This window comes from Manis javanica, chromosome 6 (assembly GCF_040802235.1).
Source record: "Manis javanica isolate MJ-LG chromosome 6, MJ_LKY, whole genome shotgun sequence".
Lineage (NCBI taxonomy): Eukaryota > Metazoa > Chordata > Mammalia > Pholidota > Manidae > Manis > Manis javanica.
This window is the reverse complement of record NC_133161.1, coordinates 88,636,106-88,663,995: the sequence shown is the minus strand read 5'-3', so window position 1 is coordinate 88,663,995 and position 27,890 is coordinate 88,636,106. Positions and strand designations below refer to the sequence as shown.

At 35.7% G+C, this 27,890-nt stretch overlaps 1 protein-coding gene across 17 annotated transcripts in view; it reads left to right on the top strand.

Annotated features, from left to right (window-relative positions):
• SRPK2 (SRSF protein kinase 2) overlaps nucleotides 1–27,890 on the top strand; it is a 317,158-nt gene that overhangs the window by 116,068 nt on the left and 173,200 nt on the right. For 10 of the 17 annotated variants that reach the window (XM_073238992.1, XM_073238997.1, XM_073238986.1 and 7 more), the window contains one exon: nucleotides 15,061–15,124. The exons of 6 other annotated variants lie outside the window; for them this stretch is intronic. In XM_073238992.1, the coding sequence (XP_073095093.1) occupies nucleotides 15,061–15,124 (64 nt within the window). Of the gene's footprint in view, nucleotides 1–15,060; nucleotides 15,125–15,657; nucleotides 15,714–27,890 lie in introns of those variants that run through there. One more of the 17 variants, XM_073238994.1, reaches the window with a different exon arrangement.

The following is a 27,890-nucleotide window of genomic DNA, read 5'->3' as shown; positions in this document are numbered from 1 at the left end:
CATATTATCAAGTCCCCCCACACCCCATTGCAATCACTGTCCATCAGTGTAGTAAAATGCTATAGGCGAAACTCCCTTCCTTATGATAGAACCGTGTCCGACTATATATAGTTGCTTTTTCCTTTCAGTATAACACTCTCAGAATTCCTGCAGAATATTGCTTTGACCTTGATTAAACTGTGAATTTTATATGAAAGTGAAAATTGGCATTTTGGAGGCTATTTATAATGGTGTGATGGCTGTCTTTCCGCTGAGTGTCTGAAAGCTGTGTAACCACAAAAGGGATTTATTTAGATGGAGTGTCCTTTGGCAACACTTACCATTATTTAAGGAAATTACTTTTAATTACACAAATAATTCCTATAAGAAATTCAAGCTCAGATAAAGGTAAAATCCTCTCTGACCACCATTCCTCCTCATTCCATATCCCATCTCCTAAAGTAAGACCTTTTTCTAGTCATTTTGCAATATATTCTTTCCTAATGTTTTCATTTACATACATGTATATGCACCTGTGAAAATATCTATGTATAAAAAAAGTTCTGTCATATTGTGTGTATTCTGCAAGCTGCAATTTCCTCTTAGTTTTTTTGTCTTCAGTACATGTAGATCTACCTCATTCATTTCAAATGCTGTGTATTATGAATGTACCATAGTTCATTTAACAGTTGGGTTGTTATCCATCATTTGCTGTTGCATTCAGCATTGTGTTGAGCATCTTTGTGTGATTATCCTAGGACACATGTGAGTATTTTTCTAGCTTAGATTTGGAAGTAGAATTGCTAGATTATAACTATCTAGCATTCTCTATATTGAAGTCAATAAATAGAATATTGTTTGGCATGATTGGCTAAATTGTGCTGGTGAAATGAATTGTGTATTTGCAGTATTGTCATTTTAGTTAGATAGGGAGGACGGGGCCAAGTATAAAACCCATGATTGTCGATTGTCCACTCTGGCTGTGCATCAGCATTACCTCTAGGGCTCTGGGCATCACCACTCTGAGAGAGTGATTTACGGGGTCTGTAATTCAGTGCAAGTGGCCCTTGGCATGAAAGGAAAATTAAATACAAAAGATACCTCCTTATATTTTCTTTGAATATTGATATTACCCAGTACCAGTCCAGTACCTAACTTTCCCCATAAAGTGCAGTCAAATATAGCAGAAAAATTAGATTTTCTTTGGACTCTTAATGTAATTAAATGACTTTTTATCCTCCCAAGTGCTCAGCATAGTATATAGGTATAATAAATGATTGTTTTAAGATTGTTAGGAAGGAAGAAAGAGATTATTTTCAGAGGAGGGAGAACAGTAAGATTATAAACAAGAAGTCTTCAGGACTGAATCTGTAGGATTATGTTAAAACTCATAAATATTAATATAAATGAGTATTTAAGCTTTTTTATTATAGAAAAATATGAGGGCATTCTAAATTAGACGTGCATAGAGCACAGGCGTCTGGGTTCAGATCCACCCTCTGCCATGCTAGCTCTGTGAATTGTGGCAAGTTAGCCTTTCTGTACCTCAGTTTCCTATATGTAAAATGGGAATAATGATAGTATTTATTTTACAGGGATAAGATTAAGAGAGTTGTTACATGTAAAGAAGATAGAGGAGTGCCTGATACGTTGTAACTGGTATGAAATGGTAGCTGTTACTGTTGTTGGTATTACAAATTATTAATCCTAACTTCTTAATCTTCAGGGATTATTTCATGCTTAAAATGTGTTCTAAGTTACCAGAAACCAGCAACTCAATAATACATGTTTAATGATGGTAGTAGTGAAGAACTTGTACTATGACATACTGATTCCAGGTTTCTTTGATATAACAAAGATTTTTTGTGTGTGTCCTTGATATGTTTAAGGACTAGTGTGTTGGTTCTTGCATATTAAAATGGAGAACTGGTTTAGATTTTGTGTTCATGTAATTGGTAGGAAATCCCGCAGACAGCAAGACAAGAATAAAATAGTCTCAGCCTGTTCTGTTTAAGTGTTTGTGGTACTTCATGGCATTTTGTAAAGCAACAAAGTGTTGGAAGTAGACTTTACTATTGCCTGCTGTGCTAAATATTTTTATAGAAATAACGGTTGACTGATGGTTGAGGTGAGAATTTTAAAATTTACAAATGAGAGAAGTGATAATTGGCAAAGTGCCTGAGGGGTACTGTGTGGGTGTACAGACACAGAATGAATTGTGGAGAATCGACAAACCTTATAAATAGCTCCATGATCTTAATATTTTCTCCCCAGCATGACATGATTTTTTTCATGTGATTTTAAATCTCATTCACCTGATGAATCTTTTAGTTTTGGCTGTATAGTTGGTTATGTTCCTACCTTGCATAAAATCAGGACTTCCTTGTATGATATACATGATGCTCTAGGAACAGCCCTGCCAGTGTTGCTTGCTTCATTTTGTAACCAGGACTTACCTCACTTGTGCCAGTCACTGAACAACGTAGATGGCCCATGTGATAGGGTTCTCTGTAGCTTTGCTGGGCCACTTTCCTGTTTGGACTGGGCTTTTCTTCACCTGGCGAGGTCCTCCCAACCCTGGAAACCAATCCCAGATGCCCTCTTTCCCCATTCCCTTTCCTCAGACAGACTGATCATCTCCTCCTTGCAGGCTCTGCGGCTCAGCTGTGGGACCAGGCTGCCTGGGCTCTCATCCTGGCTCAGCCACATGTATGAGCTTTGGAATCTTTTTTTTTTTTTTTTGAGGTAAATTCACATCTGTTACCTCTAACCATTTTTAAAGTGTACAACTCAGTGGCTTTTAGCAAGTTTATAATGTTGTAAGAACATTACCATTATCTAATTACAGAACAATTTCATCCCCCTAAAAAGAAAAGGGTGGGTGTAAACAAGCACTCCCCATACTTCCTCTGTTCAGCCCCTAGATCTACTTTATGTCACTGTAGATTTCCCTATTTTGGACATTTCATATAAATGAAATCATGCAGTATATGCTTTGTGTCTGGCTTCTTTCACTTTCTATAATGTTTTCAAGATTCATGCGTGTGGTAGCATGTATCAGTACTCTATCCCTTTTATGTATGGATAGTATTCCCCATTTTATTTATCCATTCATCAGTTGACAGACATATAGGTTGTTTCCACTTTTTGGTTATTGTGAGCCATACTGTTATAAACATATATTTACAAGTTTTTGTGTAAATAGCCTGAACGTATGTTTTCAGTTGTGCATATACAGAGGATTGGAATTGTGGGGTCATATGGTAACTCTTCAACTTTGTGAAGAACTGCCAGAATGTTTTCCAAAGCAGTTGTATCATTTTATACCCACCAGCAATGCATGAAGGTCCCAAATTCTCCATATCCTTGTCAATACTTGTTACTGTCTTTTTTATTACCATCGTGGTGGATATAAAGTAGTATTTCATTGTTGTTTTGATTTGCATTTCCCTAATGATAAATGATGCTGAGCATCTTTTCATGTGCTTATTGGCCATTTGGATTCCTTCTTTGGAGAAATATTTAAATCCTTTACTCATTTTTTAGTTGTTTTATTTTTTTTAATTGTTAAGTTGTTTATATATTCTTTATATATTGTGGCTGCTAGTCCCTTATCACACATATGACTTGCAAATATTTACTCCCATTCTATGAATTATCTTTTTGTTTTCCTGATAGTATCCTTTGATGCACAAAGGTTTTCAATTCCTAAGATACTCAGTTTATTTATTCCTTTGTTCCTTGTGCCTTTGTTACAATTACTAGCCTAATCAAAAATCATGAGATTTACTCATTTATTTCCTTTTCAGAGGTCTATAGTTTTGGCCTTTATATTTAGGTTTTTAATCCATTTTAAGCTTAATTTTTGTATATAGTGTGAGTTAGGAGTCTAACTTTGTTCTTTTGTATGTGGATATCCAGTTGTCTAGCACCATCTCTTGAAGAGACTGTCCTTTTCCCATTGCATGTCCTTGTCACTCTTGCTAAGAATCAGTTGGGTGAAACAGTTGAAGGGAAAAAAGAATTAGTGAGAACATTTGCTATTTTGATCTAAGTGATAGTTACGTCAGTATATACACATGTTAAAAATACATCATACTGTACATTAAGATTTGTGCATTTCAGTGTATGTACCTCAATATAGTTTTTAAAAAGCCCATTAAAAAAATTCCATGCTTAAGAAAAAAATCAATCAACTCTAATGTGAGGGTTTATACCTGGACTTTCATTCTATTCCATTGATCTATATGTCTATCTTTATGCCAATTCTACAGTTTTACTTAATATAGCTTTGGAATAAGTTTTGAAATTGAAATGTGTTAGTCCTCCAACTTTGTTGTTTAAGACTGTTTTGGTATTCAGACTGTTTTGGTCCCTTGCATTTCTGTGTGAATTTTAGGTCCAGCTTGTCCATTTCTGTAAAAAAGACAGTTGGAATTTTGATAAGAGAGGGTGTGAATCTGTAGATCGATTTGGGGAGTATTGCCATCTTAACAATAGTCAAGTTTTATAATTCGTGAACACAGGATGTGTTTCCAGGTCAATAATTTCTTTCAACAATGTTTTGTAGTTTTCAGTGTACAAATCTCTCACAGCCTTCGTTAAATTTATTCCTAAATATTTTATTTTTCTTGCTTCAGCTTTAAATGGAGTTGTTTAGCTGGAATTTTGAACAAATTTCTTAAATTATTAAAGCTTAAGTTTTCATGCATGTGAAATGGAAGTTGTACTTACTACCTACCTTTTCCAATTGTTGTGAGGATTAAATGAGTTTGCTCATATAAAGGGCTTACATAAGCCTAACTGTTCAAACCAAATGCTAAATATTAGATTGTGAACTCATTGAAGGAAGGAATTTTGCCTTACATATTTTTGTGACAATCTGTGCCCTCCTCAGCACCCTCACCCACCACCACTCATTTAACACCTAATTCAGTACCTGTTGGTGCTGAGAAATGTAGATGGGTGGAAAAATTGGACTATGTATCAACTATAATCCTAAGTATTATATCAATTTCAGTTCCTAAGTTTGAAGATTAATGTGGATTGAGAGTTAGGAATAAAATTCCTCCTTATCCCCTTATATTTTGATATGATTATACATGTAAATAAGCCTTGCACAATAATTTTGCCATCTCTTAACATAGTGAAATTTCTTTTTAAGATGGCTGAATGGGCCATGCTTACTAAAGGAGTTGGAAAGCAGGAATTCATTGCCTTGGTGAACTCACAGTCCTTTATATGCCAGAATTGTAAATGAGGTTAAAATGCTTTAATTTTATGACATTAAAAGTCACAAATTAGAGAACCAAGTAGTTTCAATTATGTTAAAATCTGGCATGAAGAACTATCTTTTAGTTAGGATTATAAAAATACTTCCTTTTTCTGAGTATTAATCTATCATATAATTTCTAAAATTCATATGTTGTATCAGAAAAAATATACAAATAATATTTATTTTGTAAGTGTAGAACAGAGACAGCTTTAAATCCTGACCTCATGATGAACAAGACATGGGATCTCACCCTGAGTGTAACAGCTTAGTTACCTAAGAAATTGTGTTACTTCTGTTTTCCCAGCAGAGTCAGGGTAAGAGCGCCTTTGTTCTGGTTAGTGGATGGATTAACTATTCATGATGCTCACCTGTGGTGAGAAACCTGCAGACAGTTTCCAGGGATGAGTTTCATTGTATTGCATTGCTAATCAGGACAAAGATGGTAAGACATTTAATAATAGTTGGAATTTATTCAAACGTTCTTCTTTTCACACTTAAATGCGTTTTTGTGTTTATTTGTTCCTGAAGTTCTGCAACATCAAAATAATAAAACAAAGGTAACATGTAATGATGAACTGTAAAATCTTAACATGTTCCATACAGTGTTCTGGACTTGAGGTCCTGGACTGATGCAGCCACAGCCTGAGCAGCAATCTCTTCACTTTGCCGCCTTCTTTGCTGGCTTCCAGTGGTAGTCCCAATTTGAGGGAATTGACCTACTTTTCTTTCTTTCTTTTTTTTTTTTTTTTTACTATTTTATTGAAGTGTATAGTTCATATACTTGACCCACATTTTCTGCTAGAACTTAATATCAATAACTTTTCCTTTTAAACTAATGTTTCTTTTGGGTTATAAATTACACTCAGAATTTTAAAAGTGATAGAGTAAAAACATTTCCTCCAGTAATGAAGTTTTCGGTTAAGTGGCAGCAGCAGCTACCTGGAAAGCCTTAACTGAAATCTAACCAGCCCGGGACCACCTCTTCTTCTTCCTTCAGTGCCCCCCTTCCCCCCCAGCCCATTGTGGAGTTTGGAGTGAACACATCATACGTGGTAGGTTGGCACGGGAACATATTCAGAAACTCAGGTGATCCTATTTAGGAATTAGAGCAAGAGGAAATCAGATACTGAAAAAAGACTACTTTTAAGGAAGGGGATGAAACTGGTACTTTGTTTTGAAAAACAAATTCAGATTCTGAAAGTAGGCTTATTTTATTTAACAAAATTCAAATTGTAGTAAAAAATATGTACTGAATTTTAGAATGAACAAAATATATTGTGCTGATTGTTTTTGACATATATTTTCATACTGTTTTATATAAGAACATGATGGGATATATATTTTTAATCTTCTTGACCTGTTTGCCTATGTCCTCACTTCCCTCTTCCATGGCAAGAACCAGTTTGTTTTCCATGTTTATGAGTCTGTTTTTGTTTTGTTTGTTTGATTGTTTTATGTTTTAGAATTCACATATAAATGAAATCATAGGGTATTCATCCTTCTCTGTCTGATTTATTTCACTCAGCATAATATCCTCTAGGTCCATCCATATTGTTGCAAATGACAACATTTCATTTTTTTATGGCTAAGTGACACTCCATTGTATATATGTCCCAGTTATCTTTATCCACTCATATATAAACGGACACTTAGGTTGCTTCCATATTTTGCCTACTGTGAAGAAAGCTGCAGTAAACATAAGGGTGCATGTATCTTTTTGAATTAGTGATTTTGTTTTCCTCAAGTAAATTCCCAGAAGTGGAATTACTGGCATGTATGATATTTCTATTTTTTAATTTTTGAGGAATCTCCATACTGTTTTCCATAGTGGTTGCACCAGTTTGCCTTCCCACTAACAATGCGTGAGGGTTCCCTTTTCACTACGTAGTCACCAACACTTAACTGTTTCTTGTCTTTTTGATACTAGCCATTCAGACTGGTGTGAGGTGTATCTCATTATGGTTTTGATTTGCATTTCTTGAAGATTAGTGATGGTAGAGCATCTTTACATGTCTGTATGTCTTCTTTGTATAAATACCTATTCAGATCCTTTGCCTGTTTTTTAATCCAGTTATTACTGTTGTTTGGTGTTATGGTATTAGAGCTATTATGAGTTCTTCATGTATTTTGGATATTAGCCCCTTATCAGATATATCCTTTGCAAATATTTTCTCCTATTCAGTAGGTTGTCTTTTTTTTTTTGTTGATGGTTTCCTTTGCTGTGCAGAAGTTTTTATTTTGATGTTTATTTATTTTTGCTTTTGTTTCTCTTGTCTGGGGAGACATATCCAGAGAAAAATTACTAATACTTATGTTCAAGAGTTTACCATCTTTGTTTCCTTCTAGTAGAGTGGTGGTTTCAGGTCTTACATTTAGGTCTTTAATTCATTTCAAGTTTACTTTTGTATATGTGGTCCAATTTCATTCTTTCACATCCAGCTGTCCAGTTTTCCCAGCACTGTTTACTGAAGAGACTTTTCTTTTCTCATTGTATATTTTTGCCTTCTTTGTCATATATTGATTGACTATAAGTGTGGTTTTATTTCTGGAGTCTAAATTCAGTTCCATTTATCTATGTGTCTTTTTTTGTGCCAGTACCATACTGTTTTAATTATTATAGCTTTGTGATATAGTTTGAAACCAGGGATTGTGATACCTCTGGCTTTGTTTTTCTTGCTCAAAATTTCTTAGGCTCTTTGGGGCCTTTTGTGGTTCCATATAAATTTTATGATTATTTGCTCTAGTTCTATGAAAAATGCCATTCCTCTTTTGATAGGGATTGCATTGAGTCTGTAGATTGCTTTGAGTAGTGTGACCATTTTAACAATATTAATTCTTCTAATCCATTAGCATGGAATAGCTTTTCATTTATTTGTGCTGTCTTAAGTTTCTTTTATCAAATGTCTTACCATTTTCAGTGTACAGATCTTTCACCCCTTAGGATTTTTTTTTAAAATGCCATTGTAAATTGGATTTCTTGATTTCTCTTCCTGCTAGTTTGTTATTAGTATGTAGAAATGCAACAGAATTTTGTATTCTGAAAATATATCAAAGTCTTTTATTCTAATAGTGTTTTGATGGGGTGTTTAGGGTTTTCTGTCTATAATATCCTGTCATCCACAAATAGTGACAATTTTACTTCTTCCATACAAGTTTGGATGCTTTTTATTTATTTTTCTTGTTTGATTGCTGTGGCTAGGACCTCCAGTACTATGTTGAATAAAAGTGATGAGAGCAGGGATCCTTGTCTTGTTTCTGCTCTTAGGGGGAAAGTTTTCAGCTTTTCACCATTAAATATGATGTTAACTGTGGGTTTGTCATATATGGCCTTTATTATATTGAGATATTTATTATAATGAGGTATTTCTTCTTTACTCACTTTGCTGAGAATTTTTATTGTGAATGGATGTTGAATTTTGTCAGGTGTTTTTCCTGCATCTGTTGAGGTGATCATACAGTTTTTATCCCTCCTCTTGTTATTGTGGTGTATCATGTTGATTGATTTTGAGCTGATTGAGCTGATATTGAGCCACCTGAATATCTTTTAAGTTATAATGAATTGTAATGAAGAACTTTTTTTTTACAGACTACTTACGGTTTTATTCTCCGTCCCCTCCACTGGTCTCTGATAATCAAATAATTATCACTCTTGAGACATTCAACATATTGTTGTCCTTATTGCTTTTTCTCATCAGTTAGTAACTTTCCTAACTCATCCTATGCCGTTTTTCTGTCAGTTGGTTTTCCTGCGATTCTAACATTTCTGTAGTATCTTCCATCAGCTTTGCCAAATGTTGCTCCTTTTCTTGCTGATTTTAAGTTTCACTTTCTTGGGGATTTGCATTTAGTTTGAATTGTTGGACTGTATGACCATATGCGAGAGACTGCCAAAGAAGGGGTTTGATAGATGGGGATAGAGGCTAGGGATAATCAGCAACAGTTCTTTGAATGGTGAGTTTATTAATGATTATTTCTGTTTGGACAATTTTTGCTTTCTTGTGTGTTCTCATAACAGAAGACCTGAATAATGAATGTTGGAATATCAAGGACTCTTTTTTAGTCTAGATTGATCTTCAAGGTCTTGGTCTGTAGTCACTGAACTTTCTTGATGTCTGAGAGAGCTTGCTTTATTATTGCCCTTTTATGAAGGGTCTCTTATGTTCAGTCGGTTGGGTTTTGAGTCGGGACCTCAATACTTGATTCTAGATGGTAATGTCAGGGATCAACACCTGAGCCAGAAAAGCTCATGCAGGCCCTCTTTTGTGTTTAAATGTGAGCTCCTTAAAGATGCTGTAGGCTTAAGTTGTAGACATCAAGAGAAAAGGGGGTAATCATGCATCCTGAGGCAGTAGAATCTGTGAACATGTGAAATGGAGAGAGGCAGTTAATTGGTAGTGACGGGAGAAATGGAATTAGGGTCAGAGAGGTGTTGAACTGACAGAATGGTGAGGCAGTAAGGTGGAGAACAATTCCTCTGAGTACTTGGTAACATAAACTGAGTTTTAAGAGCTGCCCTGCCTTCTGAACAAGATTCTGGTTTTGAGGCCTTCTGAGACATTTTCCTGATCTTCACTTCTAGATATATTCTTGCAGAGTTATCCTATCATTTGAGGGTAATCTGAGCACATACCTGTTTCTAGTAGCCGGAAATGACTCCAAACATATATATAAGGCAGTAATTAAAAAAAAAAATCCTCCTTAAGCATACCCAAAATAAGATTGGGTTTGTGGATGATCATGTAAAGAATTTGGCAAGTGAAAGGCAGTTTAGTAAATCTGTCAGAATAACACCCATGGGAAAAGGATGTGGGCCTGAGAATTTAGGTAGTACTATTTGCACAATTATGGTGTTGTTTATTTTCCATGATATAAGCGTGAGGGTCCTGGGGGGGACATGATAATGGGGGGAGTCTAGTAACCGTAATGTTGTTCAAGTAATTGTACATTAATGATATCAAAATAAGAATTAAAAAAAGAAAGAGGGTCCTGTCTGAACTCATGCTTGGTGTTTAGTGATCTAATGGATGCGGGAGCATATGATCTCTATGGCACCCAGGTGTTAATCTTAGGTGTTGCTGTTTTTAGGATTCTAGGTGCATTCAGGGCTGCCCAGTCTTTCTCCTAGGCTGTCTGAATCTTTGAACTACTTCCTTTATTGGACGTTTTTTGATACTAGCCATCAGTTTACAGCTATTCCTGGTCAGTGTTCTTAGGGATTTGCTCAGCTCTGGACTCATAGTCCGAAGTGTTCCAGGGGTCTTCAAATTCACGTTATTGTGTGAGAAAATGAATATTAGAGTAGAAGGCCATTAACTAAAGAGTTAAACTATTCATTTTATAAGGAATTTGATTACCTTTTAAAGTGGGAGTATAATGAGGATACAAGGGTATCACAAAGAAGGTCTGTAGGTTTGATAGAGAATGAGTGGGGAAATCCCAGTGAATTGGTTTCTCTTTTTTGGAACATAAGGTAATGAATAAGAAGAGTATGATGTCACAGACCAACCAGTTGTTTTTATTTATTTATTTATTTAAATTGAAGTATAGTTGATATACAATCTCATACTGGTTTCAAGTATACAACAGTGGTTCAGCAGTTACCCATATTGTTAAATCCTCGCCCCTACTAGTATGATTACTATTTGTCAACATAGGAAGACGTTATAGAATCATTCCAACCAGTTGTTTTAATCAAGAATGCCAGGTTAGAGATATGAGAAAATAGCATTTAAGAGCTGATGTAAAAGAAGGATGATATGTTCTTGCTTGGGCTGCTAGGTCCTTGGGAATTTTGCTGTAAGTCACAGAGATAGTAATCTTTTTGAGAAGATGAATGTTATTGTCACCAGTTGTTTATCTCTTTTTCTCTTTTATAAATTCATGTGGATCAGCTGGGTGATGATCTCTGAGGCTCCTTCTAGCTCTACAGTTGTTTGAGTCTCTGATCAAGTAATTATATCTGGAAATTTTTATTTAAGAATAAAGAAACTATAAACTTAGATTATAACGTTAACACTAACTAGACTAGAACAGGCTAAGAAGACCATGAAAGTATCAACAAACAAGTGAAAATTCAGGTGTCTATCTTTAAGGAAGCTGTGGTTCCATGCACAGTCAAATAAATAATTTATATATTGTAGCAATTCTGTAATGCACATGTATGTAATATGTAGACAGAAAAAGAAGGTGAACCATATTTGGAAAGATATCAGGGAGGAGGTAATGACTGAACTGAGATTTGAAGAGTGAGCTGGCTGTGAGAGGGAAAAGATGGGACAGTAGCACTCCAGGGAGAGGAAGCTGTGAGAGAAGATGGGCGTGAGAACAGCAGGGCTTGTTTGGGGAACTGCAGAGTGGAGCTCAGTAGTTCCAGAGAATAAAATATATGAAAAAGGGCAGTGATGGTTAATGGTATCCCAAATGAGACATGGGTAGTCTGGGTTCCCTCAAAAGTTTCTGGCTCAGAGGGGCAATAAGAGATTGTAAAAGGGGCAAAGATTGTAAAAGGAGAGATTGAGAGGCTGATGAGATTAGTTTTAGACATTGTGTTCAAGGTAAATAGGGACCATCTAGTTGGAAATGTGCAGTAGGAGTTGAAGGACATGCAGGTAGTTGGAGAGAGTATTGGGCTAGAAATTCAGACACCCTTAATGTTGTGGGTGTCAAGGGTGTAGATTGAAGAGTCCATGAATGAAAAAAGGGTCAATTAAGTATCACCACTGGTCATTTGAGGTCCGGGTGAAAAAGATGACACAGTAAAGAACTCAAGAGTTAGGAGAATCATAAAAACACAAAAGCATTAAACAACCAAACTTATGTTGTTCTATAATGTTATGTAGAAATTATAACAAATTTGTGACTAAAAAAATCTAACTAATTTTAAATGTGCTTGTTCAAAATACATAGGAACCACTCACTTATTTTCTTCATAAAATAAGGGAGTGTGGCTTTTTTTTTATATTCACTGCCTGAATGGATTCAGTGGATGGTTGAGTAAATATGTATTTACAAGGTTGTAAGTTTGCTGCTTTGGAAAAACCAAGGGTGTGGGGTGTAGGGTTTTAAAACGTGACCTTTAAAAGCAGACTGGATCTCTACATCAGTTCACAGAACAAAATAATTTCTAGAAGGGTCCAAGATTTCCATGCAAATAAAGTTATAAAGCATATTAGAGTAAGTAAGATGACAATTAAAAAAAATTTTCTTTGGGTAAAGTCAAAATTTAACAGGAAGACCATAATTCATAGAGAAAAAGATTGGTGTACTTAATAGCAGAAAAATTAAGTATAGGGTACTGGATACTGTGAATAAAACAGAAATATAACTAATTTTAACAACCAGCCTCATAGGTTCAAGAGACTTTGAGGAGGCAAGGTCCTTAGCCAAGGATTTGTTGGAAATCATATCAAATGAGTAGCAAAGCCCCCCAGGATTATGGCAGGAATTGTGGTGAAATGAAACTCAATGACAAGGCTTTTGGAGTTCTTAATGAGTGTTGCAGTAATCAGACCCATTGATGGTATTGTAGGGAGTAGCAGAGGGCAGCATCTATGGAATTCATGGGCTCATAGGATACAATATTAACACAGTATTTGTGAACATTCCTGAACCTTTCAGTCCTGTTGGAGCTGTAAACAAATCTGAAGGTTTGAAGGAAATGTGAAAATGATGTTGGAAACCTTTTCATGTATTATCTGAGACCTTTCTGGTTTAGACATCCCTAAGTCACCAGCTTTAGAAAAAAAAACCCACTGCATTAGAAAATGGTTTAAGAGCTATAATTTTTCTAGTGTTTTTAAGATGGGCCTAAATATCATTGGGGCTGTGTTGTTTAGTCTTGGTGTCTTTCAACTCGGCGCACAGATTTTATATGGATACTTATGTGTGAACTTTTTGTCATTTTGGAAAGAAAAATGGTCATGATAAAGAAGGATTCAAGTGTAACGTCATTTGTGAAGTGGCTAGATAAACTGAGAATAATTCTCTAGCTATGGGGGCTGACACAGATTACAGTTGAATTTCTGTATATAATAGCACTATAGTGATAAAAAAGGTGGGTGTTGCGCATTTAGGATTACTGTCCTTTACTAGGCACTATCGTGGGTTGGGCAGAGACTGCTTACTACATGCCAAGGACGACTGACCCTACATGACTTTCATGGATTATTTCATTAAATCTTCACAACTGCCCTTTATATAGAAATTCTTATCCCCATTTTATAGGACAAGAGAGAGAGGCTTAGAGTTTAAGTCATTTCCCCAAGGTCATATGGCTATTAAAAATGTTGGAGGAGCCTGCTTTCAGATCAAAGGGTGCTGGGCAGCAGAGCCTGAGCTTAGATGTGGGGCTCTGTTTAAACCTGTGGGAGGGGTATGGCGGAGCATTCACTATGGCACCCATGCCAGGCTCTGTAAATCGCTGAAGAATTCTCAAGTAAGTTTCATTATCATCAGTTTAGTTTAACCTCTATGCGATGTGCTCTCTCCAGTGGTTAGGTGGCTACAGCCTAGGTAAGATTATATTCTCTCATCAGATATTCATGCCGTTTTTATAAATGCCCATTGGATGAAGTTGTAAACTTAAACAATTTTGAAAAACCCTTATTTCAACAACATTGAGAGGATATTTCTATACAGGTCCATTGTATTTTATGCAACTCATTTTTGTTTCTTTTTTCTTTACATCTTTATATTCCTTTGATTTCTATGCTCAAGATTCTTAAAAATTAAAATTTGTTTTGCTCTTAAAAAAACCTCTGAAGTCTTCTTTGCGGTCTTGAGACTACCTATAGCATTTCAGCGGCACTTTATTTTTTGGTATGTGAACTTTTTATTATGAACAGGGAAAAACATCTTTACATGTGAAATAGTCTGGGTAACGTGACCACATCAGTTTTATTCACATAAAATTATGTGCTTTGGGTTAGTCCTTAGTATTTTAAAGGAAATGTGTTAGGGTGTTTTTTCCTTCTCTTTCCCCTCTTCCTCTTTTTTTTACATCCTTCCCTTTCAGTGTACTATCTTTTTTCCCATGTCAGTATCAGCAATGATTGTTCAATTAAATTGAAGTGGCACTTGCATTTCTGTTGTAGATTGCATTGTCAGTCCTTTTGCGAAAAGGAAAAGTATATTATCTGCTCGGTAACTGGGTGTTGCTGTTCACTTCTGCTATATTGCGAAGGAGGAGGGGAAAATTAAGGTGTAAAATAGAAGTCTTTCAAAAGGAATTATGGACCAGATATTACATATATCTTTAATTAAAGAACAATGAAGAAATTCTAACAGGTTAAAAATTTTTTAATCTATAAGTTGGGGTTCTGGTTTAATATTTCATTCTTAAGTGACAAAAATGATTCACTGAGCCATATTTTTTAGGACTGTTGAAATAGGAGTAGCTACGGGTTGGGTATCTGTTCATTACAGCATATAATTTTATTACCCAGGCTTCTTAAATTATCTAGTATATTGAACACAATTGTTAGCATTTCTTGTTTGTATATTAATTTGCTGCATTTAAAATCTTGTAGAGTCGTGCTTGTTCTACCTTAAAAAAGAAAACACCCCTCTGCTTAAAAGAAATGGTACTTCCTGCTTTCATAAACAGTCATGTGCATAGTTTAGCAAGGCCTGATGCCTCTGGAGCCTTTTCCCTTTATAGCACCATTGAATCCCAGTCCTAACAGAAGTACTGCGAATCTTGTGGCCTCTTTTTGAACAAAAGGGATTAGAGAAGAGAAATCTCTTGATATAAGGCTTGAAAGCAAGGGCAGGCAATCTTGGTTGTGAATATTTTCTGATTTTTCCAGAAATCAAGTGGAAGATTGAGCTGCTGATGTCAGTTAACTCTGAGAAGTCGTCCTCTTCAGAAAGGTACAGCTACATCTCTTGCATGAACAATTAAATGGTGTAGCATTGCTAAGAAACAGACCAGGACGTATTTTTTTTCCTTGTCAAATTTGCTGTATAACATACTGTATTGCATGCTGGTCATTGTGCTGTATTAAAGCTGTGTATTTGGGCAAGCTGTCCTGCTTTTACAAAGGGTAATTTATTTTTAAAAAAATAATGAACCCTAATCAGCTGCAGCATGCACACCATAACATAGCAGACTGCTGGGTTATGTGTGACAGCTGTTAAGGGCTTTAAAAAATAATTTACTTAGCTAGAAAGCAAGCAAAAATCTTGCTTTCTTTAAGCGAATACTACTATTAGATTTTCTTCCTCTATTTTGAGGTTGTTGCTATACAGAATTACCAACATTATTGGTAAGATTGAGGTTTAAAATACTTAGCTTTTGGTTGTAATGCATATTATGTGGAAAGGGAGTGCCATTTGTAAATAGCTTAGGAATTGCAAACCCACAGATTAGTCACATTCTGAAAGAGAGATATGATGCTTCTTCAAGTCTGTGCTAGGAGATGGAACAGTCACTGCATGCAGTAATGGTTCATGCCTGCAGGTAAGGACAAAATGACTCAGAAGTATTTTTAAAGCAGATATTTTATCTGTCAATCAAATGATTTTATATGTAAGGAGATATTTCCTTAAAGTGGATATTTTACTTAATAAATGGAATTAAGATATTTTTATCCCACGTCAGAAATGAGGCTAGAGTTGCCTGTCTTGATATGTAAATATTGTGCTCACTTCTATTTACCAAAATTATATATACTATATAATGTTTTAAATTGAAGTTCTGGGGCATACAATTGTTGTTCATCTTTACCTTTAACTATTAGGTTACCTAATAGTTTATACTTAATGTTGGTATCTTGTATTTAAGGTGTGTTGATATATCTCTTCCATGGTTAGTTTTCAGGATCATCTTTCTTGTTCATAGATTTAATATTTAGGAAGATATTATGGAGAGATAATTTAGTAGTTAAGGAATGATACGGAAAAAACACTGACAAAAATGAGTTAAAGAACCTAGCATGGTAAAAGGGACTTAATTAAAGTACTCTAGTATATGGGGGATATGATGATGGTAAAATGATGACATTAAATTGATTTATTAGTATAATTAGGTGAAAGTCTCATGGGTATAATTTAGGGCATTACAAATAAGGAAGATGTTAGTGCTTTCTTTGAAAATAGAAAAATGTATTCACATTTGTGTTTATTTTTGTGTATGTACTAACTTCTGGTTTGTGGCTAGCCATCTGATTTTAAACATGCTGTTTGCTGAGATGCAAAACAATCTTCAGCATTCTGAACGTTCTGCCTGCCAGTAAAATGGTGGTGATGGGAAGTGGAGAGGGTGGTGGTATAAACAGTGAATGGTCTGGGTGACAACTGTAAGGTTGAGGAGTTCTGTCACTAGGAAGAGCATTCTTAATGGGATGACCAGCAGTAATGATGGTAGCTTTTATGAGTAGCATGAATTCTCTATTAATAAATTGGGGGTTGAATAAAATGGATGAAACAAGTTAGGGATGGGTGAGGTTTTTCTGGTTAATTCCAAGATATTTTGGTGATTATATTTATTTATTCATATTGGTATAATTTTTACCTAAGCTCCTGTGGTTACATTTGATAGGAAGGGAAGATGCATGTGGTCATGATTTTAAAGTTTAGAAATTGGTCACTATGTTTATGATAGCTTTGTGCACAGTTTTACCAGGGCTTCCTTGCTTTGTTACTCCTTTGGGGGGTGCTTAGACATACATCTGACAGTTGTGAGATGCTAATTTAATAGGTAATAAATGTGGTTTACGGGTCAGTCAATACTTTGCAAACACAGAAGTTGTTTCATTAATGTAACTGTATGAAAATATAATTTTTTTCTTCCTCTTTTTAAGAGGAATGCAATAATAAATTGTCAAAGTATTTGTCTTTTTAATGTGTTTGGAAGGACTTGAAAAACAATCTGAAGTTAAAAAAAATTATGGCCTAGTAACACTAAATCCTGCCCCGAAATTTAATAGCTTACAGTATCATTAATGTTGCCATCACATTCTTAATTCCTTGTTCATCAGTCACTTAAAATTTAAGTCTTTGACTTATTTTTCTAAGTTAGTTATTTGAGGCATATCCTCAGTGTTAAAGATGTTTGGAATTTGGATGTTTGGTATTCCCATTTATTTATTGGTAGAAAGGATGAAGAAATCCGTTTTCCTTTAAGAGAGGAGAGTCTTAATTATTTGCCAGAAACCAAAGGGTATCATTTGCTATAACTGATTTTGTTTATTGTCTGTAATTTAGAATAGTTTTTTGATATTTCAGGGAACTGAGTGGAGAAGGAACACTTTTTTTTTAATAGTTCTCTAGATATTTTTTTATTTTGGTATCATTAATATACAATCACATGAGCAACATTGTGGTTACTAGATTCCCCCCATTATCAAGTCCCCACCACATACCCCATTACACTCACTGTCCATCAGCGTAGTAAGAGGCTATAGATTCACTACTTTTAAGTACAAAATATAATAGGTATATAAACAGTGGTGTGATGGTTCTAATAATTTTTCCATTCCATATTTTTAACCCACTTAATGGGAATTGCTATTCATATGAGAGCTACTCTTGGTTGAATTAATTTTTGTTCAATTGTGTAAAATGGGAAAAGCAAAACAAAAAATTAATTTATTTTGTACATTCTGAAGGACCCTTCTTTGAAAAATACAAATTAGATTTGAAGTAATACTCTAATGGAATTTTGAAGGTTGTTTTGGGGCCTAACTTAGAAAATATGTTTTCTTAACAGATCTTAATACCACCTTGAAATTTAGGATTATATTTTCATCTTTAACAGAATTGTGGAGGGCCATCAAATGTCATTATGTAGGGGAGGCATGGAGTTCTTCTGTACAGAATGGCTGACTCACACATAGGGCAAAAACCCACGGGCGATATAGTTTATTTTCTGATTTTATATTTTGGAGAAAGGGAAAATTGTCAGCTTATGCAATTTTTAAATTAAGGATAGAGAACATTGTTGAGTGAATAAAAAAATTGATGTCTGATTTGTGTATTATTGCCAGTTGAGAAGAAGACATAATCTGTCGCCGAGAATGCCCTTCTGCAGATTTTTGGAGTAAATCTTCCTACAAGTTCTTTATTTTCCATTAAGTCCCTGTTGAATAAATGAATATATTCATTTTAAACATGGTAGGAACAGGGCCAGCTACACTTTACACAGCTTTACTTGATGCGAAACAACGTTCTTAGATTTTTGTTTCTTCTTGCCTTTTCCTAGTTAGAACATTCTTGGGATTTGGAAATCTCTGGGGTGGAGTGGGTGAGGAAGTGGAGGAAGAGGAGTAGTAATAATATAATAGCTAGAAAAAAGGTAGGAATCACTTACTAAACATTTTCAGATATCAGTTCTGAGTGAGGAATAAGTGTGCAAGAAAGAGTGTGTGCATGTGTGTACATGCAGTGAATGGCTCTTGGGACGATTTTTTAACAAATCATCTGAAAGATCCTGAATGAACAGAAGGCACTTTGCTCTACTAAAATTTTTGTCAAACTTTTTGTATCCCTGCTACTTTGGTGAATTCATGAACAAATTGGACAATTCTTAGTAAGCCCAGAATGCTCAGAGCTATGATTCCCAATCCTACCAGGCTGACTCCAGGGAGGACAGAGGAGCTGGTAAGGTGAGGGGCGTGAGGGGCCTGAGAAGCTGAGAATCTACATATGCCACTTACGCTAAGCATTGCCCACATCTGCTGTTGTGTTAAATGTAAATAGATGATGTTGTAGTTAATAAAGTTCACACTCAGTCAAAAGTTAACTAAATAGCAGTGCCTACTAAGGTTTGCATTTTCTCAGGGAACAAATACTAAAATAATAATTGTGTGTGTGTGTGTGCATGTGCAAATGTGCATGCATGCATGCGTGTGCTTGCGTGTTTGTGTGTGTGTGTGTGTGTTGTATGAGAGAGAGAGAGAGAGAGTTTTTGGTGTTGAAGGGGTCCTTAGAGTGGCATAGATAAGCAATACTGCATGGATCCATTTAGCATCCCACATAGCTAGCACATACTTGAATTCAAATTGCTAGTTATCTTTCTTTCTCTTTCAGAAGAAGAGAGCAAAGGAGAGGGAGAAAGTATCATAAAAATATGCTGTGGCCTATATTCTACCAATGCTGTATAAACAGTATTGGGGAGGAGGGGTAGAGATTGCATGTTGTCCCTCCCCCAGTAGAAAGGCATTTGAAATACATAAAGAACCTGTGCTATTTTTGTTTGTATATTTTAATTCCTTTTCTTATTTTGGAGCCTCTTAAGTAAAGGGAAAAAGGACATATGATAATGATGTGTGGTTGCAGAAAGCAAAAGAGAAGCCTGGCAGGAGAGTAGATGGGGAAAAATAAAAAAATAAGGATGAAACCAGATGAAGAGAGAAGGAAGTAAAGGATTTTTGGTGGAAAACATCCAGGACCAGATGTCTTTTATTCGCTCTGATGTGGAATATATTTTTCTCCATGTCTCTGTGGTGAGCTAAGAGTAGTCATGGGAGGAGAGCCAAATTTTATAAATGATGCTCTGCCCATTCCAACTCAAAGGGTACAACACAGTTACTGATAACTACTTTTCCCTTTTCTGCTGCTCACTCTGCCACTATTAGCTTTGTTTCTGTATTTGTAGGATAGAGATCTATTTTTCCCTGAGTGGTGAGATGAGATGAGATGACAGTGGCTCGGTGTGTTGTCTTCCCTCTGCTTAATCATTACACTTTCTTTTGTTTTTATTTACTTTTTCGTAATGTTTTTATTGAAGATACATTTGGGAAAGTGCATGCACAGATCACAGATTATTATGAAATCAATTTATTGATTTTTTTTCATAATTTTATGTGTTGTATCTGAGAAATCTTTGCCACACCTAAGATGACTAAGATTTTCTGCTAGGTTTACTTATAGAAGTTTTCTGCTCTCAATATTTGACTGTGATTCATTTTAGGTTTTAGTATTAACATAAAGATGATTTCTGCATATGACTTGAGTTGTGGTATCTCGTTTTGAACATTACATATACAGTTGACTCTTGAATAATGCAAGGGTTAGGAGCGCTGACCCCCTGTGCGGTTGAAATTCCATGTATAGCTTTTGACTCCCCCAGAACCTAATAGCCTACTGTCGACTGAAATCCTTATAACATAAACAGCTGATTAACACATATTTTATTATATGTATTATAATCTGTGTTCTTAAATAAACTAGAGAAAAGAAAATGTTTTTTCAAATTCTTGCAAATCTCCAAAAAATTTTCCAGTGTATTTATTGAAAAAAAATCCACATGCAAGTGGACTCATGCAGTTCAAACCTGTGTTGTCAAGGGGTTAACTGTAAATAGAAATCCTCATTATACTTCTCTTGGTCTGTTTTCTTCCAACATTACCAATGTAAGATTCATTCATATTTTTGTGTCTAGTGATGGTTGACTGAGTCTGATTGCTGTACAGTATTCACCATATGAACATGTATCTATTTATTGTATTATTACTGATGAGCATGTGGGATGTTTACAGTTTGTGGCTCTTAGGAACAGCGCTGCTATGAGCATTTGTATACATGTCTTTTGGTGAATGGGCCTGTGCTCGTGCGTTTCTGTTGCTTATCTTCCTAGGAGTGCAGTTGCTGAGCTAAAAGTGGATTTGCCAGTTTTCCAAAATGAACATGCCAGTCTGTCCTCTCACCAGCTGTGCTCCAGTCCCTGCCAGCTTGGTGCTGTCTGTTCTTTCTCTTCTTTCCCTTCCCTCCTTTTCTCTCACTTAGCTTTCTGATGGGTAGGTCCATGGGACCCAGAGTTTGAACCTTTTCGAGGAGGATTGGAAGGAGATAAGGGATGGATTATTTCTGAGTACAATTAGAGTAGGCCGCGAACAGGAACCACGGGCCATAGTCATCTTGAGGCACTGCTCTCCCACCGACTGACTCTGATCTTGAACTGGGACCTAGAGGCCACAAGTGTTGCCATTAGTTTTCAGACTTGGTTTCTATAGCAAAACCATCTCTTCATTTAAACTGTATTAGATGCCTTCTTGTAAAACATACAAGAAAAGCTTGGGCTGGGGACCCAGAGAAGTAATCAGAGCCTCAGTTCTTGGCAGTGAGTCCTGTTGCCCTTGAGATCCTCACCACAGAGCTCCATCCAGCCTTCTTTGCTTTAAAACCCTTGAGGTAGGCAGGCAGGCCACTTTAGGTCTGACCAGGAAATTATGACATTTTGTTATGTGCCAAGTGTTAAGTTTTTTATATTGTCCAGCGTCTCTAAAATTTCTATATCATATGCCTAAATAAAAGTCCAGTGTATCTTTCAATTTCTTTAAAAAAAATAACACCTGGACAATTATCTGGGCTTCTTTCCTGCTGATCATTTTTTATTTGGTCTAGATACAGTACTTTCTAAATTAGTATGTTTATCAGTTTAAACTTTGATTCTGTTTCCTGATGCCTCTAGAGGGTTGCCACTTTACAGCCAGAGCAAACCAAACCTTTTCGAGCATATCTGCTCAGGGAGGTCACCCCTCTCTAAAAACCCTTCAGCTGTCTTCTCATTGTTCTTGGCATAAAGGTAAACTCCTTATCTGGGCCAGTGAGCACCCCCTCCCCCTCTAGCCTAGTCTCAGATGCCTCTGACTTTGGTTATGTCCCTCCTGCCTTGTTTTTCTGCTTCTATCCCTCCCATCTCAAGGAAGCCCTTTCTAGGTCAAATTACGCCTGTTAGAAGCCCTTAGAGAACCGTGTACCTCTCCTTTGTAGCATTTGTCACAGCTGCTGTGTGACAGTGGGGAGTATCAGTAACATTTGGTCTACTTCCTGGTTTATTTACTATTAGTCCCAACTTACCTTAGATATAGAAGTGCTTTCATCACAAAATATTTTTATTTGATATCATCATTTGCAGCTTACAAATTATGAACTTTATGGAAAGACTTTTTAGTATAGGGAGTCATTTATTTTTATGATATTGGCATAGAATAAAAAATTATAGCTGCATATAGTCAACTTTAGTCAACAGCTAATTTAGCTTCTTATAAAGTGTCAAGGTTACAAATTCTAGGTTTTTCTATCACCATAAAAATGAACAGGTTTTATTACATGTATTTTCTACATTTTAAAAATGTAAAATGGAAATTAGAGTAAACCTGAACACTTCCCGTATCTGTGTCAAATCAAACCATAGCCATTTATTTTCCAAATGTCAGTATTTGTACATTCCCTTGATGCTTTTTGTCATGGTTGTGCTTCACCCTCTGCTGTTATTTATTTAAAATACATTTTTGTTTATTGTGGCAAAATACACATAAAATTTTATGCTTTTTTAAAAAGTTAATTTTCTTTAAAAGGGAGTCTTTGTATCTTTACCATAACTGGAGAACCAGTTTCATTTGCCTTTAAAGACAGTTACGAGTAAATCCTGTCTCATTCTGTTGTCTGATAAAGGCTTCAGGCCTGAGCCATATGCTGTCTGTTTATGAGGGATATTGAATTGGCTACTGTCATAAAGGGGCTTAACTGTGTGTTAGTAACCAACGTGAGACTTTCTCTTTGGGGTAGAGTGAAAGAACCTTGAGAAAGAAGTTAACTTTCTCAGCATGTAACTACTTGTAATTCAATACAAAGTTCCAATTATTACCCAAGATCATTTGGTATACCAGCAGGTTACTTCCTCTTGAATTAGGAACTCCCCTCCCACCTAAATGGTAGATCAGGGAGGTTTTGAACAAATGTGAGCAGCTAGTCTAAGAATAACAATGGCAACACTAAAAAGCAACTACCTATAGCAATCATACTGTACATCCCTTTGCAGCAGAGTTCTTTATGTGGGGGTAGCTGGCAGAAATTAAGACTAATTTTAGGGTAGGTTACATTTGCCACCTATTCATCATCCATCTGTCTGTCTATCCAGCATTTATCAGCAGCTGCTGTGTGCTAGCCACTCAGTGGTTTGGAAGTTAGGGAGCAGCACAGCACAAAAACGCAGGGTGTTTTCAGAAGAGGCTTGGATAGGTGGCTCACCCCTCATGTAACTTGGTCAGTTTCTTGGGCTTGCAGTGCTGAGCACTGTATCACAGACAGTCAACAGTGGGAGGCCCTTGGCACTCCTGAAAGAATTAGGAATACCCAAAATTGCTTTTGGGGGAATTTATATTAAGATTAGAGTTGCAGTGAAGGGGTTACAAACATAGTTGCCTAAGGCCAGTTAAATAAGCAATGAGGGCAAGGTGGGGTTTCTGGACGACTGGTGATCACACCCCTATCTACAGAGGTGACTGCTGATCAGCTCTTGCTGATTCCTGCCATGTGAAATACAGGCCAAGTTTTCCCAGCTCTTGTGATTTTTTAGAAGTTGAAAAAAATTTTTTTTTGGTATTATATCACTCATTTTAAATGACGGTGCAGATTTAAAAACAAAACAAAAACTTGTACGAGCCCTAAAAAGAAAAGTTTCTATCTAAATTCACCTGGTCAACATTCTTCTGATATGCTGTGGAACATTGATTGGCGATTTGGGTGTTACAGACCTGTGCAGACTTCCTGTAGAGGGTTTTCAAGTCCTCTGAGTCCTGAATATTAGCTGTAGATTGAAGGTGTACAAGTCAAACTGTTGTCATGCTATAGGCGGTGTCTGCAGGTTTTCTGATGTTTGAAATAGTCAAAACACACTGGTGATCACTGCTCTGTAACCACATACTAGGATTCAAAAATTCCACAAGATATCAACCATAGGAAGGTCCTTTGAAAGATAAGCATTTCTCATACTGAGAAGTTATGTTCATTCATTTATTCTACAAATAGTTTTTGAAGTACCCACTTTGGAACCATAAGAAAGTGAATAATCTGAAAATTACAGAGGTAGAACAGTGTTCTGTTTGCACTACTCCCACCTCATCCTTCTTCTCCTTTCCCCTTTTCCATCTTTATTTCCCCCTTTACCCACAACCTTCCCCACATGAAAGATTTGGGGGCTAGGTAGGATATCTACAATGCAGTGGGAAAAGGTTCGTAGAAAATGCAGTTCAGAGTAGAAGGTTATTATGGAGGAGTCAAATGCACACCCTGATATGTGGCCTTTACTGTGCATCTACTAAAGGTGACTGATGTGTTTGGCTCTTAAGTTTCCTAATGGGCAAACTAAAGAAAAAAAGTAACATTGCTTTTATTATCTACAAGGAGAAAATTACTAGTTTTTATAGGAGAAACAAACCTATTCTGTAACTTAATTATGATTGCTACTATTTAACATAACCTTTTTCACATATCTCAGAAGACACATGAAAGATACTCGGCTTCATTTTAGAAAATTCACATAAAAAAGACACACCAGCCATGCTTTCATCACTAAAGGTCAGTCATCATTATTAATTTTTTGTTTTGGTGTAAGTTGGTCAATAAAAATCAAGCAGATATACTTTAACAGTAACGTAATGACCAACAAGAAAACCCAGTATCATACTGACAAATTACTTTGAAACTGGCTTTTAAAACTTGCATGCAACTTTTCTTGTGTTATTAAATGATTTTCTATAGCATCATTTCTTTTTTTTCTCAGTAAATATTTATTGATTAAATGAATAGACTAGAGAGTTAAGAGCATCATTTCTTTATAGCAAAATTTTTAAAGGCTGCATAGGACTGAGTCCATGATAAGGATGAAAATACTATAATTTTATTTATTAAGTCTTTGAAGTAGAATAATTTGTAAAGTCAACTTGTAAGGCTGTTGATAAGGGAGTATTAAGTTGCCTCCAGAAAGGTACAGCTTCACACTCTCATTGGCAGTATAATAAAGGACCTTTTTGTTTACACCCTCATTTGGTATTCTCAAAATCGTCTTTTTTTTTGAGTGTTGTATAGATGACATTGGCCAGGATGCTAGACAGTGTACACTTACCAGTCCCTCTGCTCCTTAGCTCTTCCCTCTAGTAAAGCCAAATGCGGTACCTTCAGTATTTTATTGACTGTACATAAACGAAGGTGATGTCAGTATAATCAACTTTAACAAGATATAAGACAGAGTAGATTCTTGTGTTCAGTCAAGCATTTATGAAATGCCTAAGGTGTACTTAGTTTTTATGCTAATGAACTTAATTTTCTGAGAGATTTCAAGAAGTTATGTGATCCAAGCTTCTTACTCCATCCAGACATATGAAAAAAATTCTACACAGATGGTTGGTTTTCTTTTCTTAAAGATGTGCATGAATTAAGATTCTCCAACCTTCCTTGTGAAACCAGGGCCTTGTGGATGTTGGATGAGTATTTACTGACTTTATTGCAAAATTTAATCACCTTTTGGTCAAGATTTTCCTTTTGGCAAAATGCATTTTTCTTTCTGAAATTTGAATATTTTGGGGAATAGGGAATGTGCTTTGTACAGCAGAACTGGCACCTAAAGTCCAAAGCCTCAAGTTAGCTTTGCAGGCTGAGGAAAACAGCATATGAGCAGTAGAAGGGAAATGAAACATTGTGGTGCCATCTAGGAACCCTTAAATGAGTCCATAAGGCTGGGAAAAGTGGGGGAGAGGATGGGGGAAGATAGGTGAGAGAGATGTGCTGTGCCTTGGTGGCAAGGACTCTTGTAGGTGGTTTTTTGATTTTATGCTGCAGTTTACCAAGGTTTAAAAGGTTTTATCAAGAGAGATATTCTATCCATGTTTAAAACATGCATGTGCTCCTATAGGAATAACATAAGGTATTTTAAGGAAGTCTAAAAAAATGCATTTTTTTCCCTCTAGAATTGAAGATTGCCAGATATGCTGTAGAGCTGGTGGCAAAATCGTACTCATTTGCTCTGGAAATGGGTGGAAAAATTATGGCAGTGACAGAGGGTGGATGAATTTCTTAATGCTGGGGGTATTAAACATTGAAATGGTTTACCAAGAGAGGATTTAAATAAATTTTCTTCAAGGCTTTAAACAAATAAGTTCCTTATTTGTTTGAATGAATAGAGATGCTCTAAAGACAGGTGGTTGGCCTGTTTGAACTTTAAGTATTTTTTTGGTTATGATTGGTCATGATTATTTGGCTCCTGATTCATAGTTAATAATTTGAAACATTTGTCTCAAAATTTTCTGTCAGCAATTTGTGATTGAAGCCTTTGCTCATTGGATATATAAAGTATCATGACTGTCAATTGTTTTAAAATATTCTAAGCCAGTGCAGTACAGTAGACTCTCTGTACATTTGAGATGTAGCTACCATAAGCGAAGAACTAAATAATTATAATTGATTTAATTTTAATTTAAAATTAAAAAATCAGTGAACTTTACTTTCACACGAGAATGCCAGTGAACTGTTATTTTAACCTTTCCTTTTTCATTGGAAAAGAATATTGTTTTCTTTATTCTTTATCTTTCCTAAGCTCCACCCTACTTCATTTTCTTATTATTTTGTCCTTTCTCTTGTGGTAATGTTAGTACTGTATGGGTAAAGCAGTGCATTTCATTTAACTCAAAAATGTAATACAAAGGAGATTGCACTCACTTTGATAAATTTGTCCTTTGATAAAGTTATTTTTAGTTGTTTTCTTAGAAGACAATCCCACTTTCTCTTTTAAGGAAGAAAAATATCAATTACCTGCCATCATACTACTTAACTTAATGTTAAGTCCTCTTTTAAATCTTCTACTAACTTAACTGAGTCTGTTAATCATAAGAGCAATTTAGTTCCCTAAATGTTTGGCTTTAAAGGGAAAGATAAAATGATACAGACAGATTTCTAAGTCTGTCTGATAAAAAAAGGTACAGATGAGTAGCTAGAGTATAGTTTATGGTATTCAACACATACACACACATGAGTGGTGTACCCAAACACATGCACACACACAATTATTCTGTTTGTTCTTCTTGTTATTCAGTTTTAGCTAGAGTTTAAAAACAAAATCCAAAATATTGACTTGAAAATCAGTTCTTGTTCCCTTCACCAGACTTCTTTTCTTTCTGATAGAGTTCATGGATGATGATTGTAGTAGTCTTTGGACCCAGAATAAAACAGGACATCCTTTTCTTGGGGCCAGGATAATCCTTTAGCCTGCAGGAGGAGCCTCTGTTTTTTTTTTTTAATTGAAGTATCATTAATATATAATCTTATATTGGTTTCAAGTGTACAACACAGTGGTTCACCCATTACTGGTATTATTAAATCCTCACCCCCTTAGTGTGGTTACTATTTATCAATGTAGAAAGATGTTACAGAATCATTGACTATATCCTCCATGCTGTACTTCCATCCTCCCCTTTATCTCCCTCACTCTTCCCCCTTGGTAACCACCTTCCCAGGGTCTATGTGTCTACTGCTGTTTTACTCCTTCTGTTTTGCTTGTTTTTATATTCCACAAATAAGTAAAATCATACAGTATTTTCTTTCTCTGCCTAGCTCCATCCATGTTGTTGCAAATGGCAGGATTTCTTTTTTCTTTTAGAAGAGAGGGGAGGTTAGCCCTTAATTTTCCATTCTTGAGTTATCTTTTCCTGGATTTGTTGCAAAGGTTATGGCAGTCTGATAAACTGAGTTTGAGGAGCTGTGCCTTTTTTTTTCTTGACAATGATCATTTATTAAAAATATGTAACAGCACCCAGTATTCAAGAGGTATACAATAAATGACACAAAAAATGGACAGTCACTTTACTGACATCATAAATGAGTGGTAAGTAAGCACAGGAAGATGTTCAATATCAATATA